This window comes from Urocitellus parryii, chromosome 9 (assembly GCF_045843805.1).
Source record: "Urocitellus parryii isolate mUroPar1 chromosome 9, mUroPar1.hap1, whole genome shotgun sequence".
NCBI lineage: Eukaryota > Metazoa > Chordata > Mammalia > Rodentia > Sciuridae > Urocitellus > Urocitellus parryii.
In genome coordinates this window covers 67,203,738-67,219,515 of record NC_135539.1, presented here as the reverse complement: position 1 = coordinate 67,219,515, position 15,778 = coordinate 67,203,738, and the positions used below count along the sequence as shown (strand labels likewise).

Genomic DNA, 15,778 nt, shown 5'->3' with positions numbered 1-15,778 from the left:
CAGCTCTCTCAAGGCCAATCCACACTACCAAAGAGATAGTGAACTATGTTTTTAACGTTTGAGGAAAAGAAATGGTAACCTAAGAGAATCTTTACCCAACTAAACTGAACTTCAAGTTCAAGCATTCAGGGTTTGAAGCACCGAAGAAAGAGATGATACGATGTAGGTACCCAAGAGGATATCAGAGATCTCAGGAGAGGGCAGTGGGTAATAGTAAAAAATACTATGGTGGGGACTGAATTGATTTAAATACAGAAAAAGACCATAAAACCCTAGAAATTATATTATAGAAGGACTAAGAATATCAAACCATGACAGTACAAAAGGATGGTGTGATGGATACCAGGGGGTAGGGATAAAGGAGCAAGGGGATGATAGAAACTATCTAGAATTGAATCAAAATGAACCTGACCCTGTAAACACCAACAACTAAGCAAAACAGATCAGGTTCATTTTGATTCAATTCATACAAACCCCTACCCTCATCACAGAGATGGACTCTTTTCAAAAGATATCAAAATGATCACCATGTTGACAATCATTGACACCCATGTCAACAGGTCATTTAAATCTTATTCTAAATGATTATATCCCAAACATTCAAAGTATACTATAAGCTTTTTTTTGTACCAGGGATAAAATTAAAGGGTGTTTAACCACTGAGCAACATCCCCATCCCTTTTTATATTTTATTCTGAGACAGGGTAAATTGCTTAGGGCCTCGCTAAGTTGCTAAGGCTGGCTTTGAACTTGCCTCAGCCTTCTGAGCCCCTGGGATTACAGGCATTGCTATTTTAAATACAGTTGTTTCCACATTCTATACAAATAATTAAAGAAAAAAAAAGTCTTAGGGAAAACAGGCAAAGAATCTTTGACCAGTGAACTATACCACTCAGTGATGCAAATTTCAATTGCTGTGTATCAGAGACAGGCTAAAATGTAAGCTTAAATGCCCACTGTAAGTAAGCCATAGAAAGAAGTTCAAAGAAATCAAACAAAACCTCCAATTCTCCACAACATCAGTTTTGTGATTGCTAACTTCTATTACTAGTGAAGAATACAGAAACTTGTAAAAGCACTGGTCCGAAAATGGCATCTGAGTTATGGCCCTGAGCTGGTTGTTAATTGACTACTGTCTCAGAAGGCAGCATTCAATTTCTCAAGGCTTCAGTTTTTTGATCTCTAAAACAAGGAACCATGTTACGAGTTCCTTTCCAGCAAGAATAATCTGTGATTGTATGATTTCTTTGGAGAAAAAAAGAGGGTGAAGCCTAAAGACAGGTTCTGACCTAGATGTTAGGACAAGGGGCTTCTAGGCCAGCTCCTCTGCAGCGTGACATGCTGTTGAATGACTGTGACTTCCCTGGTTGGTCTCAGTTTCCTCTGATGATGTGATTTAACATAGATGGCAGATTGTATGAATGTGATAGTTTTTCACTCTGTTTTGTTTTGAAGCATCAATATAACTTACTCTTGGAATTATAGTATTTACAGACTTTTTGTACACATGAGCATTTTTCTTCCTGTTTTTTGAATTTCTTTATTTAATGCTACCCAGGAACAGGGGTACACATAATGGCCTTCTCCAGGGAGTACTTATTCAATTGCCTAATCCATATTAAATTCCTGGAAACCATGTTTAAAACCTATTTAGCTCATATTCTGGGAACTTTTCCATAAGGGGAAGTAGTGAACAGAGGCATAAAGGAATATTTCAGGGAAAAAGGAAGTTATTTCTTTTCTAAATTTCCCGGTGCTATTTATCTGCTGCTTCCTGGGTTAACCTTTAGGAGATCTTTCCTTCTAGCACTTCACAGGAACAATTCCTTTACTCTTGATGTTAGTCAAGACAGAACTGGAATATTTTAAAATGAAATATTACTTAGAATATAAGCACACATGCACAGATATAAATGCAGCACAAAATAATTTTTAAAAATCCACACAAGCAAAAATAAATACATATCAATAGATAACCTCATCCCCAAATATCCCAAACTAGCCACTAACTGCCTTCCCCCATCACAGCTTACTAGATATATACTAGGTCTGAAGCAAATTCATTAACCTTCCAATATTCAAGTCTCATTATTGACCTCTATTCATATTAGAATTACCTTTATGTAACTTTTGCTCCTTTTTTTTCCTCTTTTTTTTCCTAGACTCTCCTCTAGATCTGGTCATAGCAAGTAGTCATGTCATTTAGAGATGGAGCTAACATTATGCATTTTCTGGATTCATGATAGATTCCTATCTGAATAAAGGCAAACTCTAGGTTATCTTGTTTCCCAAACTGTGCTTTCCTGTTCCTGGTGTCTGATTTGAGATACCTGCAGTTCTTACCTCATTTTCACAGTCATTAGTGTTGATATAGAACAAGATGGAAGAAGAGAAATACTCCTGTCTGGGTCCCCATATAGGCTGCTATAGAGGACTGGAGTTGCAACCATGGTTGGTGGCTCCAAAGAGGCTTTGGGTTTCAAGTGTGTGTAATTAATCAATGATGATTAATGAGAGATGGCTGGAGGACAAGTCCCAGCCAGAGACATTTAGAAATAGATGATAATTAAACATAGTGAGGACCAACTTCCTCTACCTCTAAACATTACAGGAGTTTAAAATTAGGAGTCTGGTGTGGTGGCACACACCTGTAATCCCAGCAGCTCTGGAGACTGAAGCAAGAAAATCAAGTTCAAAGCCAGCCTCAGCAAATGTGAGGTACTAAGTAACTCATTGAGACCCTGTCTCTAAATAAAATACAAAATAGGGTTGGGGATGTGGCTCAGTAGTCTAGGGCCTCTAAGTTCAATCCCTGGTACCTCCTCACCCCCCCCCCAAAAAAAAAAAGAAGAAAAGAAGAAACAGTGAGATGAAGGTCATACTGAGAATAAAAAAAAACACATCCAAAATAATATCTATAGTGTGTCTTGGTGTATCCATAGTTTGCCTTCAGAATCCATGAAAGACCAGTATTCATTAGGACATAGGTGGTATAAGAGCAGGAATGCAGTAATTCCTGTGGCTATGAAGTTTACAGGTCACACCCTCTCTGACTTCCAGTGCTCTCCATGGTCTGCCCTCTGTGTAGCACTCCAATCCTATCTCTGAGCTACCCCTCTTACAACTTTGAATGTTTGTCTTTCTGTGAGCATATCTCCTTGCTATCATCATTATGCTCAGGCTGTTCTTTCCATCCATAGTGTTCAGCTCATGGTAATTCTATTTTGATGTGATTAGTTCCAGTTTATCTTTGCAGCGCTGATTCAAAGTTCTTCTGTTATGCCTAGCAGAAATATTCTAGCAGAAAAATCCTCACATTGTTTGCATCCCTTTTATGCGATTAAAACTCTCTACTTTGTATAATGGTCATTTACATGCTGGTCTTAACTCTTATCCTAAAAAGAAAGACAGCAAGCACAGACTCTATAAAGGCTTCTGCTGTCAGACCTCTGTGTTAGAACCTTTATCTGGAGCTTTAAACAAGAGCCTCCATAAATATTGAGACAATATGGGTGTCACCTCAACTCATGATTTCTATGGTGGCAAAGATTATATTACAATTGGCATTGCATTGAATGGTGACCTAAGAAATTCAGCCTTGCTTTAGACTAAAACTAGAAAGTCTAAGAGAGTAGTCTGTCAAGACAATCCCTAGATTTCTAATTGGTGATAATGGGATGAATGATGGTATCATTATTAAGAAAGGGAACAAATTAATTTGGGATGAAGTAGTCTAAGTTCAATTTTGGAGATATTGAGTTTGAAGTTTCTTTGAAACATTCATGTGGAGATGGGAATTGAAAAAATGGGCTGTTATAAGAGCAACCAGGACAGCACTTTCAAAGTCTCATGTGCTGAGGAAAAGGGGTAAATGTTCCAAAGGGTGAATAATTCTCACCATGACATAGTCTAAGCCATTAGAGAAAAATTAGTTTGCTTAGCAAATAGAAAGTAAAATGGAGTCATGCACTGGATTGCACCACAAGAACCCTTTTATTATTTTCAATTGATTTTTCTCCTTTCATTGTTCTCTTTTGCAAAATCAAAATCTTACTTGAGAGAATTTACATTGCATAAAGTCCCACACCTAATAAACAACTGACAGCTTGAACTAGGCACTTCTAACACTGAATGGTTGAACAGTTTTTCAATTCATCTTTCACTTGTTAATCCTTTCAGCTATGTCTCAAAGTTGCCTTACATTCTACCTTGAAAACCACATACATGGGCCAAGAGGGATGATTACAACAGTGTCACTAATAGTACTTTCTGTCTAAGAGACATCTATGTTTTAGTAACTAAATCTTGTAAGTATTCTTTATTGCTTCTGTGAAATTATATACAAAATATTACAATTTATACATATCAACATCAATTATTACTAGCATATAGAGGGTATCAAGTAAAATATTAAAGATATTTTGCTTTCTATATAAATATGAAAAAGGCTAAAATAATAACACCCTTATGATATAACTACTACAAAAGGCAAATTTAGTTTGCAATTTCTTATTCAAATAGATGCTAAGATTTTCCTTTATAAGGGAATGCAAGTCTTATGGCTTAAATGTTTTAGATAAATGTTCAACATACATTAAAGAATTTCAGGAGCCTGTTTAAATATTCTATAGAGAGGGTATTTATCCACTGCTTCAACAGATCAAAATACCTTCCAATATGGGAAGAAATTCCCAAATAATTGGGAGGTAGGACTCTGCCTCTTATTAGAAATTAGAAAGCACAGTGACTATAACTACAATATTCTTCCACACATGAGGGGCAGGAAGGCTCTGGACTAAGAAACCTTGAAATCAAATCATGGCATAAACTAAACCTTTAAAAATGAAGAAAATGCAGAAAGAAAGAAAAAAGAAACTCCCACTCGGGATGGGGAAGTAAAGTCACATTCAAAAGCACAAAGGAAGGTGAAATATTAAGTAAACCAATAACATCAATAATCAGAACAACTTATACCCATTGAAATGCAAATCTGATAGTGACTGTTGAAGAGTATGAATAAAATCAAAGAGAAAAAGAAAAAATGTATGTATCCACACACACACACACACACACACAAGCCACATATGAACAACCAGATACAAAAAAATCAGATATGAATGAAGTATAAATGATTCAAAAATAAAACTATGAGAAATTCTAGAAATGAAAAACTAAGTGTTGATACAGACATCAGCATGCAAAATTAATATACAGTATGGCTTCTAGACTAGGCCCAGTTCAAAGCCAGAATTAGTGAATTGGAAAACAATTCCAAATAATTCATCCAAAATGTAGGAGAAATTGATAAATGGATGACAAACATTAAGTAAAAATTTCAAAACATGTAGTAAGGTAGATTTGAAAATTCTACCATTCATTTCATAGGAGAAAAATAATAATAAGAATCAGAGGGGATCACTATTTAAAGGAATAATGGCTAAAAAATTTCCATAATTGAGTAAGGCATGGGCTCTCATATTAGAAGCATGTTCTATTCTTACCAATATAAACAAAAACACATCTTGTGATTCAGAATCAGAAGTATGAGCCTAAACATAATGTCCAGTATATAGTAATTTTTCAAGTGTTGATAACTGAAACCTAGAACATCAGGATTAAAATACAAACATTGTGTCTTAGTTTAACCATTTTTATATTTGAATGCTAGGAGAAAATCTCCCTGGGTCCCTCACATCAATGCATGTCTTGTATTAGTTTTTTGTTCAAGACTTTATTTTCAATGATTAAATAGCAAAGAACTTGGAAATTTAAAAAAACAAAAAACATTGTCTCTCTCAAGAACAGATGAAAGGTGTTTGTTTGCTTGCTTTGTATTTTATTTGCTATCCAGGATGGTCAAGATATGTCTCTTTCATGGCAAAAATTAGACTGGATACTAACAATGCTTTAAAAAGATTAGAGTTCCCTAAATACAGGGTTTTCCACCTATAAGGCAAGTCTACTCTGTATGCAGTATCCACCTTGAGAGTTCCATATTACCCTGAGGACTTAAAGGGCAGGGACAACCAACGTGAGAAGAAAACTTGTGCTTTCAGTTTTGCCATGAGTAATCAAGTCCTTTGTCCCTGATTTGTCTCTTTTTTTTTAAGTTTTTTATTTGTTCTAATTAGCTATACATGACAGAATACATGTATGCACTTTGATATATCATACACAAATGAAGTATAATTTCTCATTTTTTTGTGATTTTACATGTAGAATCACCTTATTCATGCAATCATATATGTACATAAAGTACAATCATATATGTACATAAGAATACACCCTTCTGTCCCTTTACTCCCCTCTGCCTAATCTGAAGTAACTTTATTCTTTCCTAGCCCCCCATCCATTATTGTGAATCAGCATCTGCATATCAGAGAAAACATTCAGCCTTTGGTTTTTTTGGGATTGGCTTATTTCACTTAGCATGATATTCTCCAGTTCCATCCATTTACTGGCAAATGCCATGATTTCATTTTCCTTTAAATCTGAGTAATATCATATACATATATACCACATTTTTTATCCATTAATCTGTTGAAGGACACCTAGGTTTATTCCATAGTTTAGCTACTGTGAGTTGATTTCAAACTCTTGAGTCTTCTATTAGCATTCATGAAGCTAGCAGGCCAACTTGTCAGTTTGCAAATAGAGTAAAATCTTAGGTGCTTCATAGTTCTTGACATTGAACATCCTACATAATGTTGGTACAACTCAATTTCTGTTTATTTTATTTGTTTGCTGGTTGCTTGTTTTGAGAAGGATGGGGTTGTGGAAGACTATGGAACTCCATTCACACAAAGATGTAACGACAGGACCAGAGGAGCCCATGGCCACCTCCTCACTATTGCCTGCCTCTTTCTTTTGGTCACTTAATTCTAGTCATAACCTTAATATTTACTTGTTAAAGGCATATTCATTCTGTCTCTGCACCAAGACCATAAACTCATGTAAGCAAGGATCATTATCTCCTGAGGTTATCCACAACTGTTAGACCTTTTGCTCATGGATAAGGCATGGGTGTTGGGATCAAGCCATTCATTATCCATGCAGCCTATAAGTTAATTACCTCTATAAACTTTATTTCTTTTCTTCTGTGAAAATAGGATGTCAGATTATTTTCTTCATTCTGTTTTAAAATCATATGAGACAGTATGAATAAATTCTATGACAATATCTGACACATAGTAGACATTAAACAATAGTAATTACATTTCTAAACTCACAACAGAAATTCAAATAAGCCATGTCCTGTTTTCTATTCATGTCTACCATTTTTCTTAATTGTGATATGCTTTGGAGATGAAACCAATAGGATTCTCAAAAATAAATTTAAATTACAAAAGACTATCTTTTGACTTAACAGTACCTTCCATGGGAATTTATCTTAAAGAAACAATAAGAGGGCTGGGGTTGTGGCTCAGTGGTGGAGTGCTCACCTAGGTTCGATCCTCAGCACCACATAAAAATAAATAAATAAAATAAAGTTACTGTGTCCATCTACAACTAAAAAAAATGTTTTTAAAAAAGAATAAGAAATTCCTGTACAACTCTATTCTTTACAATATTACTTGTTAAGGTAAAAACAATTAGTAGCAACTTACATATCTTATAAGAGAGAATAATTTAAAGCAATCATTGAATAAACAGGCAATAAATGCTGTGCAGCCATTAAAAAATTTGTGGTAGGAGGATATTTAATGACATGAATATTCACTATTCGTTGAAAGAAGACAGACTCCAGAGCACACGTAAACATTATTCTAAATTTTGCTTTAAAAATGTATATTCATCCATAAAAGATACTAAAAGTTTATAGATTAGAATTTTGTACTTGAGAAATTTTTTATGTTGTATAGTTCTATGTATCTTTTAAATTCCCTAAAACATTAGAGAAGATGATACTAAGTGGAGTTAGCCAATCCCAAATAACCAAATGCTGAATGTTTTCTTTGATATAAGGAGGCTGATTCATAGTGGGATAGGGAGGGGGAGCATGGGAGGAATAGATGAACTTTAGATAGGGCAGAGGGGTGGGAGGGGGAGGGACAGGACATGGGGTAATTAATGATGGTGGAACGTGATGATCATTATTATCCAAAGTACAGGTATGAAGACACGAATTGATGTGAATATTATTATGTATACAACCAGAGATATAAAAATTGTGCTGTATGTATATAATAAGAACTGTAGTGCATTCTGCTGTCATATATAAATAAAAATAAAGAAAAAAATCTAAATAGGAAATATGAAGAAAGATATTAAAATGATTTTAAATATAATTGAACCAGAGAAAATTATGCCAACTAATAATAGTATTAAAAAGTCTTTCAAGAGTTAATACATTTTCTTTTTTAAATCCAAGATTTAATATATTTTACTTTGCAAAAGACCAGAAAACAATTCTTTTGTTTTATATACCAACACTAATCATCATGAAGTCATTAAAAAATACTGCCAGCAGGGCACAGTGGCACACCCCTGTAATCTCAGTGGCTTGGGAGGCTTCGATACGAGGATCATGAGTTCAAAGCCAGCTTCAGCAACTTAGTGAGGTCTAAGCAACTCAGTGAGACCCTGTGGTTAAGCATCCTTGGGTTCAATCCCCAGTACCATAAAAAGAAAAAAAAATTGCTGCCAGTAACTTTACCTTTATCAGGATGCAACTCTACATGTGACATTCACTTTCCATGTAAGTAATCCATTACCTTCAAATCACAACCAGAGAACTTCAATGAGGTCCTTTTCCACCCTAGCAACTATTGACCTGTAAAACTGTCCAGGGTGTTCAGGTAATTTGGATTTTGGGACTCCAGATATTATTTGATTACCTGGCCTTTTCTGTGCCTCCCATGCAATGATGAATGTCAATGAATTCCATTAGCTGTTTTTGTAACATCACATCTTTGCCTTCGATTTGAGTAATGAATTGATGCTGTAAAAGATCTGATACTGTTGGGCGCTTTTCATAATCTTTAGTCAGGCACCTGCACTGGCAAAAAGAACACACAATCATTCAATAGGGTAGAGTTTTGAGACTATTATTTATATTGCTAAAAATCTACCCTACTAAGAAAGTGATACTTCTCACAGATGCTCAGTCCAAGCACATCTCAAAAAATATTAAACTTCAAAATGATGAATGAACGTCTGCAAATGTGCACATATCTGAGAATTAGGACACTGTATGATATCAACTTTCCACTCAATACCACTTCCTTAGTCTCCCTGTAGGCATTAATGTATAGTGATAATTAAACTCTGTCTCTACTGCAAAGTCTCCTCTTCAAGTCGGTGGCTAAAGATAAACAACAATGAAATCATCACAGTCTTAATGCTTATCTAAAATTAACACAAACTTCTCCACTGATTTCTTTCTATTTCTTTCGAGTGATAAAACTGCTAACCCACTGGAGAAGACTAATCTGCTGCAGACATTTGCATTCCTGTCAGCAGGTGTTTCCTGAGGTCATACAGTAGATGTAGCACTGCAGATCACACCTGTTGATAGATTCCACCAGGGCACACCATGCCAATGAGAGCACCTGCAAGGACACCAGGGGAGGAGCATCTGAACAGACTTAGGATGTTTTTTCAGCCATGGCAACTGTCTTCAAATATTTTAAGAGGCATTTGGTAGCTCTCAGTGGTTATGACGAGGGAAAAATCTAGGACTGAGGCATGTAATTAAGTGAGAAACAGCTTTCAAGTCAGTGTAAAGAAGAATTTTTTAAGTGAAGTTTATCAGGGTGTAATGGGGTGCAATGGAAAGCATAATTGTTTTTATTTTTTTTATTTTTATTTTTTGCATGATTGTTTTCATAAGGGATATTTCAGTACTGATCAAATGGCCAATTCACGCACATGTTCAAGAAGGATTTAAGCTCTGTGACTATGTGTTTGAGTTCTTATAACTTTCCAAGACCATTCAACCCTGAGATACAGAGGCTCTATAATTATGATAAAACTGGATACTAAAAAGTAGAAAAAGAAGAAGAAAAAGGAGGACAAGGAGAAGAAGTAGAAGTCCCTGCTGCCCAATCCTTGGCTTCAGGGACAAGCAGTAACACTGATCCTCCTGGGATTATAATTTGGCCATTTATTTCATCAGGCTTAACCAAAATAGATAAAAATGCTAAGAAATAAGGATGATAATGTCTAAAAATAAGAATAAGTTTTACTTAAACAAAATATGCATAGCAATTTTTAATATCTGTAACATACACATTTAAGCGATAAGAAGAGTCTCACATGAAAGAAAGTACCTTTACCAATAACCAATGTGTACCAGGTACACAGTGATCCTGGAGTGACAGTGGCAAAGAAAGACACATTCAGTGCTCCAGAGTTGCTTTACTGTGTAATTAGAGAGAAAGTCACCAAAAACAGTAAAGTTGAATAAAATTTGCAATGTTTCTAGTGGAAGAGGAACAAAATATAACACTCTGCAAGACAGAATTCTAACTCCCTGGAGGAAACCAGGAACATTTCTTAGATGGGACACAGTGAGAAACATGTCAAAGAACCCATGTTCCATGGAGGATCTGTTGGGGAGGATCTTGAAGACATGAGGGCAGACACTCTGAATCATGGGGATCCCTTTAAAGCTAACAGTGGTTCTCCTAGGAGAACTGAGAAATGCTATTGTAATTCACTAAATATAATGTAGTGTTTAACACATGCTTAGTAATATCTGATCAGTGAAAACTTGAAGGTAAAAAGGTTATCAATCTATCTTGGGTTCTTACAAACTCTTGAATCTAATTCTCTTGCTTTTAGAAATATAAGCAGATATTCTTGGTAGGAAAATCAGTGATAGCAGTATGTATAAAAATGGCTGGTTACTCTGCTTTCTTGTCCTTTTTACATTTTCTGAGTAGATTTTTGGCACACCACATTTTAATGCCCCTTCTCCTCGGTCCCATTTACAACTGGGGTCATCCTTTACCTTATCTTTTTAAGGTAAAGACATAACAAAAATTGTGAAAAAGGATTATGGGATAGATTCTTATAAATGACTGACACCTAGTTCCTAGTCAATTTTGTATGGAGACAGTGCTCCTGAGCTATTTGTCAAGTTTAAAATGTCCAATGGAAAGGAACAACAACAACAATAATAACAACAAAAACAATTGCCATAGACATTTACATATTAATAAGCTTAATCTACTACAGGGGATACAGCTCAGTTGGTAGAGTGCTTACTGCACATGCACAAGGCCCTGGGTTCAATCTCCAGCACGAAACAAAACAAAAAACAAACAAACAAAAAAATGCACTTAAGAAAAAAATGCCTCTGATGTTCACACATAAAGCTTTTTATAAATATGATTTTCTGATTCACTGATTGCAGTGAAAATTCTCTGACTGCAGGGAGAACAGTGATGTACATAAGTAAAGGGTTAAATGACTGGCTAAAGGGATGATGGTTGAGCTTGTACAAGATGCCTAAGGCATACCTGCCAAAGGCAAGTGAAAGGAGGAACATAATATGTCCATGGATGATAAGGCCTCCCCAGGAGCACAGCTAGAGATACGTGAATAAACTTGACCCTGAGAGCATTATTTGAGTATCAATGAACTCACAGAAGACACTACAGATGCTTCTTTTGAAGAAAATAAGGGAAACCTCTGGAGCTATTCAACAGATAAAGAGCAACAGGAGGAGATTAAGAAGCCCAGTGACACTGGCAAACAAGCACAGTTCAAAATCAATGCAGGATGTTATTTCTTCTTTAAAAAAAAACAAAAACAAAAACAAACCAGAAAACAAAAAAACTCTATTGTTACTCACTTGCTTATGAAGTCATTGAATTCTGCTGACCATAGCTCAGGCTGCCTTAGTTTTGGAGGTGGATTCCTAGAAAAACAAGAATCAAGGTCGGATGATGTCCACTGGGCAGTCAATGCAATAGAGAAGCACAGTCAGATAGACCAATGCATTACTGCACTCACCCACTGTAACTCAAGAAAGCCACCATTTTCCAATTCCAAGAGAGATAATTAGTTTTAATCATTCTTGACATAAAATGACAGGTTCCTTTTTCTTTTCTTCTGAAAGCATTTAATGTATGACCCAATTTTTCTAACTGCTAATTTTTTCTTTTAAAAGAATTTTTCTTGCTTTTACCTGACAGCCCTAGGGGAAAACATCAATACTTAGCAGAATAGAAACAATGAATTCTGGAATAAAGTAACCCCCTGCCCCTCATGAATCCTGCTGAAGTCTCTGAGGGTGCACAGAGGTGTACAGAGGTGACTTGAAAGGAGGACTGTTTAGAATAAGGAGGACAGTACTGCACAGAGAGGCACAGCAGAATGTGAGTTGTTCTTTTGTTACTGCATACATTTCAGGAAACAGTGTTACCGAGTGTTACAAAAGCAAGGGACTGTAAAATATTATTAGCTATAAAGCTCTGAGTGCCACTTAAAAGATCTTGTTATTAATTCTTTTCATTTTTCAAGCTGAACAATTACTTTCTTTTTTGGCACATCTGTGAAAACGAGGCTGATCTAACTCCATAATCAAGCAACATTGATCAACCATGATGGCTGAATCGCTGAAGTGCTGCTTTATGTTCATTCCAACAGCTCTTTGTTTTCATTAGTGGAATGGAAATACTTTGCCTTCGGTTCTGCAGTCCTCCTTAAATAGCTTATAATGAAATTAATGTACAGTTTGTACAGGCTCATTAAAGAAAAGTGCGGCTACTCATCTGCCCCAGATCACGCCTGAGCTCATTTCACAATCCTTAGGACAATTGGAAGATTTCTGATTTACAAGTTAAAAGAAGTAGTTCTTTTTACCAGCAATCTTGTTTTGTTTCTTGTCCCCCGAATATTTCCTTTTATGAGACTTATTGGCTCATAATAGAATAGTAAAGTCATAATGAGTTCACGACACTCAGAACTGGGTAACTTTTTAGATATCTTTCCTTACCTATGTCTACAGTCAATATTCTCAGACTTTCATTTTGGAGAGATACTGGTGGTAGAAATGATAAGAAATAATTAATATGATGCAGTTTCCAGAATCACCTGGCAAACTGCATAATACTGAGCTATCAACAACCATGTAACTGTATATCTGAATCAACAGCTGTCACCCTTCCTCCAAGGTGGCATTATAACCAAGACTAATAATATTAGGTTAAATATGATGGTTTAAACCACAATCAAAATGGCTCAGGAAATAAAGAGCTTCATTTAAATTAAGAATGACAATAGGGTGTAAGCAATATAGATTTTTTTTCCTGTTTTCCTCAAATTCAACAAGATGTCTTGAAGCTGGAATCAGACAGTTTTCCTCTCTTTTCTGTAATCTTGTTTCCCCACTTACCAAATAAGTAATATATGTTTACAAACAATAAGAATTGAAATAACATTGAGATTATTATGTAAAAGTTGCCATACACCTGAAGCAATATAATTCAGAACCTACAGATAGACTGGAAATTCAAGGGCAATAAAAAACAAAATTAAATGCTTTGATGTTATAAGAATTAAACTGCATGTCAAATATTTAAAATGGATTATTTGGGGAGTGAATAGAACACATTGGTGTTATTGTTATTCTTTTAGGAAGAATTCTTCCTCCCCAGGACTTTGTATGTGTGATTCTGTGTCTTCAGGTGTGGAGATCACAAATTTGTTTAATAGATAGTGTAATAACAGACTGTAATATATTACCATACCACTCCGCCCCCATCCCTGTCACCACAGGCTGTATTTATGCATTCTATTAGAATTAAGGTGCCAGGCATTTTGAAGACTTTAACATCTTCAAAAATGACACATTCACAATTAAGATAAGCAATCTTCTCACATTCGTTTTCTGAAACATCTAGAACTAACCAACAGACAGATAAAGCAATATTTAAAGAAATGAGTAATAGATAAGCCCATGGAAGATTTGTTGCTACACACACCAGAGGAGCGGAGTCTACGCAGTACTTTCATGGCTCTAAAGAGGGTATTAGTCTATATCATATTATAATGACATATTTTAAATCATTAGTATTTTATCACTAAATTTTATTTATCATTTTTAACAATATTATCTTAAGGTTCTGAACAAAGAGAAGTCTTAGCAAGTAGTAAAACATTTCTAGATTGGTAGATGAAGCAAATCACTGTTACACCGATCAGTTCGAGGGTGCCTCACTGACTCACTGGGGAAAGGATAAGGAGTCGGAGTGTTATTTTCTGAGCTCAAATTCTAGCAAAAGACACACTGATTATCAAGAGAAACTCTTTTACTTCAATCAGGGAAATGCAACTACTGAACAAAGATAGTCTTGGAAGAAGCAGAATAATATTCCAGGTCACTCTGCTCCCAACTTGCTGAACAGGTCTGAATATTTCCATGATGAGCAAGATGAGAAGTCAGTGGCTCAAGGAAGACTAAGGGGATGCAGATACTGAACCTAATGCTGACTGTCTGACCTTGGTATTTTGAAGAGTGCTCTCATGGGATGCAGCTCAGCCAGTGGAGGATCTCCATCACCCAGCTCAATGGCAGTTATACCCAGGGACCAAGTGTCACATCTGGCATCGTAAGTGGTATCTAATTGCTGCTCACATGCAATCACCTAAGAGAAGACAACACAAAGGTGAAGTGTGTGACTTTAACAAGCTTGCACCCTAACATTTAGAATAAAGATTAAATGTTTAAAGTGATGAAGACTGATAGCTATAAGTAAAGGAAGTAATTTAATAGTACAATAAGCAATCAACTTATTATGTAGTAGTATTTTTGTTCTGAGAACAGAGAATACTTTAGCAGGTTTGCAAATATAAGAAGCCTATTAAAAGGAATATTGTTGAAAATATAAAAGAAGAGTAGAAAGAAAGCATGTCCCCAAAGGAATGTAATGGGATCAACTACACATCTAAAGACTGTGCAGTGGCTGTCACTCAATAAACATTTGATGACAGAAAGGAGACATTCACCTGGACAGAGATAAAGTACAGATTTTCAAAGAATTAAAAGTGAAAGAAGTCAAGGAAAATAATCTTAAGGCAGTCTAGTTAGATGGCCCTGATTCTTATTGGCAAGTAGAAGGCAAGAGTATCCAAAGGAGGAATGAGGTTGGAGGAATGCAGAAAGGTTTAATCCATTAACTTTAAAAAAATCCTGAATAAAAATAAATATTGATAAAGATTTACCAGCAGCTTATCTGGGCTACATTAAATTGTAGTACTGCAACCAGGTTTAAAAACATGCCTCAAACCAAAGTATACAGTTGAGAGACAAGAGAAACAGGATATGTTTTTGCAATATTATAAGTATTACTTTATAAAAAATCATTGCATTAAATACATCATAATTCATTTCTAAATATGTAACTACAGACACAGATAGTTTACAAATGACAACTGTTCACATCAGTAATCACAAAAAGGAAATCAGCTTTATAGTTTTAAAAACCATTTTTTACATTTAAAAATTTTTACATTTTGTAAATGCCAACCTACCAGAAAAATAACAAATGGTTTTGGATAATGGCAGATAAGAATTATATCACTTAACTTCAGTACTATAAAATTATATGCAAAGTGAAAGAAATCAAAGGCCCTGTCGGCAACATTTCTCATCTTTCTGGCTCTGCTGAAAATCAGATGCAACACATTTAAAAACCCCTCATGCTGGCACACTGGAGTTGAGTTGGTAGTCTTTGCACATTTCACTTAGGAAGGGTGAATTCCTCATTAATAAGTTTTTCTTCCTACCGGACACTAAAAGCAATAAAATGACAGGAAATCACCTAAA

At 35.4% G+C, this 15,778-nt stretch overlaps 1 protein-coding gene across 1 annotated transcript in view; it reads right to left on the bottom strand.

The window, feature by feature from the left end:
* Myo3a (myosin IIIA) overlaps positions 1 to 15,778 on the bottom strand; it is a 200,593-nt gene that overhangs the window by 129,295 nt on the left and 55,520 nt on the right. Inside the window, exons 6-8 of the mRNA XM_026401190.2 lie at positions 14,452 to 14,597; positions 11,801 to 11,866; positions 8,838 to 8,993 (exon numbers count right to left, since the gene is read on the bottom strand). Coding sequence (XP_026256975.2) covers positions 8,838 to 8,993; positions 11,801 to 11,866; positions 14,452 to 14,597 — 368 coding nt within the window. The remainder of the gene's footprint in view (positions 1 to 8,837; positions 8,994 to 11,800; positions 11,867 to 14,451; positions 14,598 to 15,778) is intronic.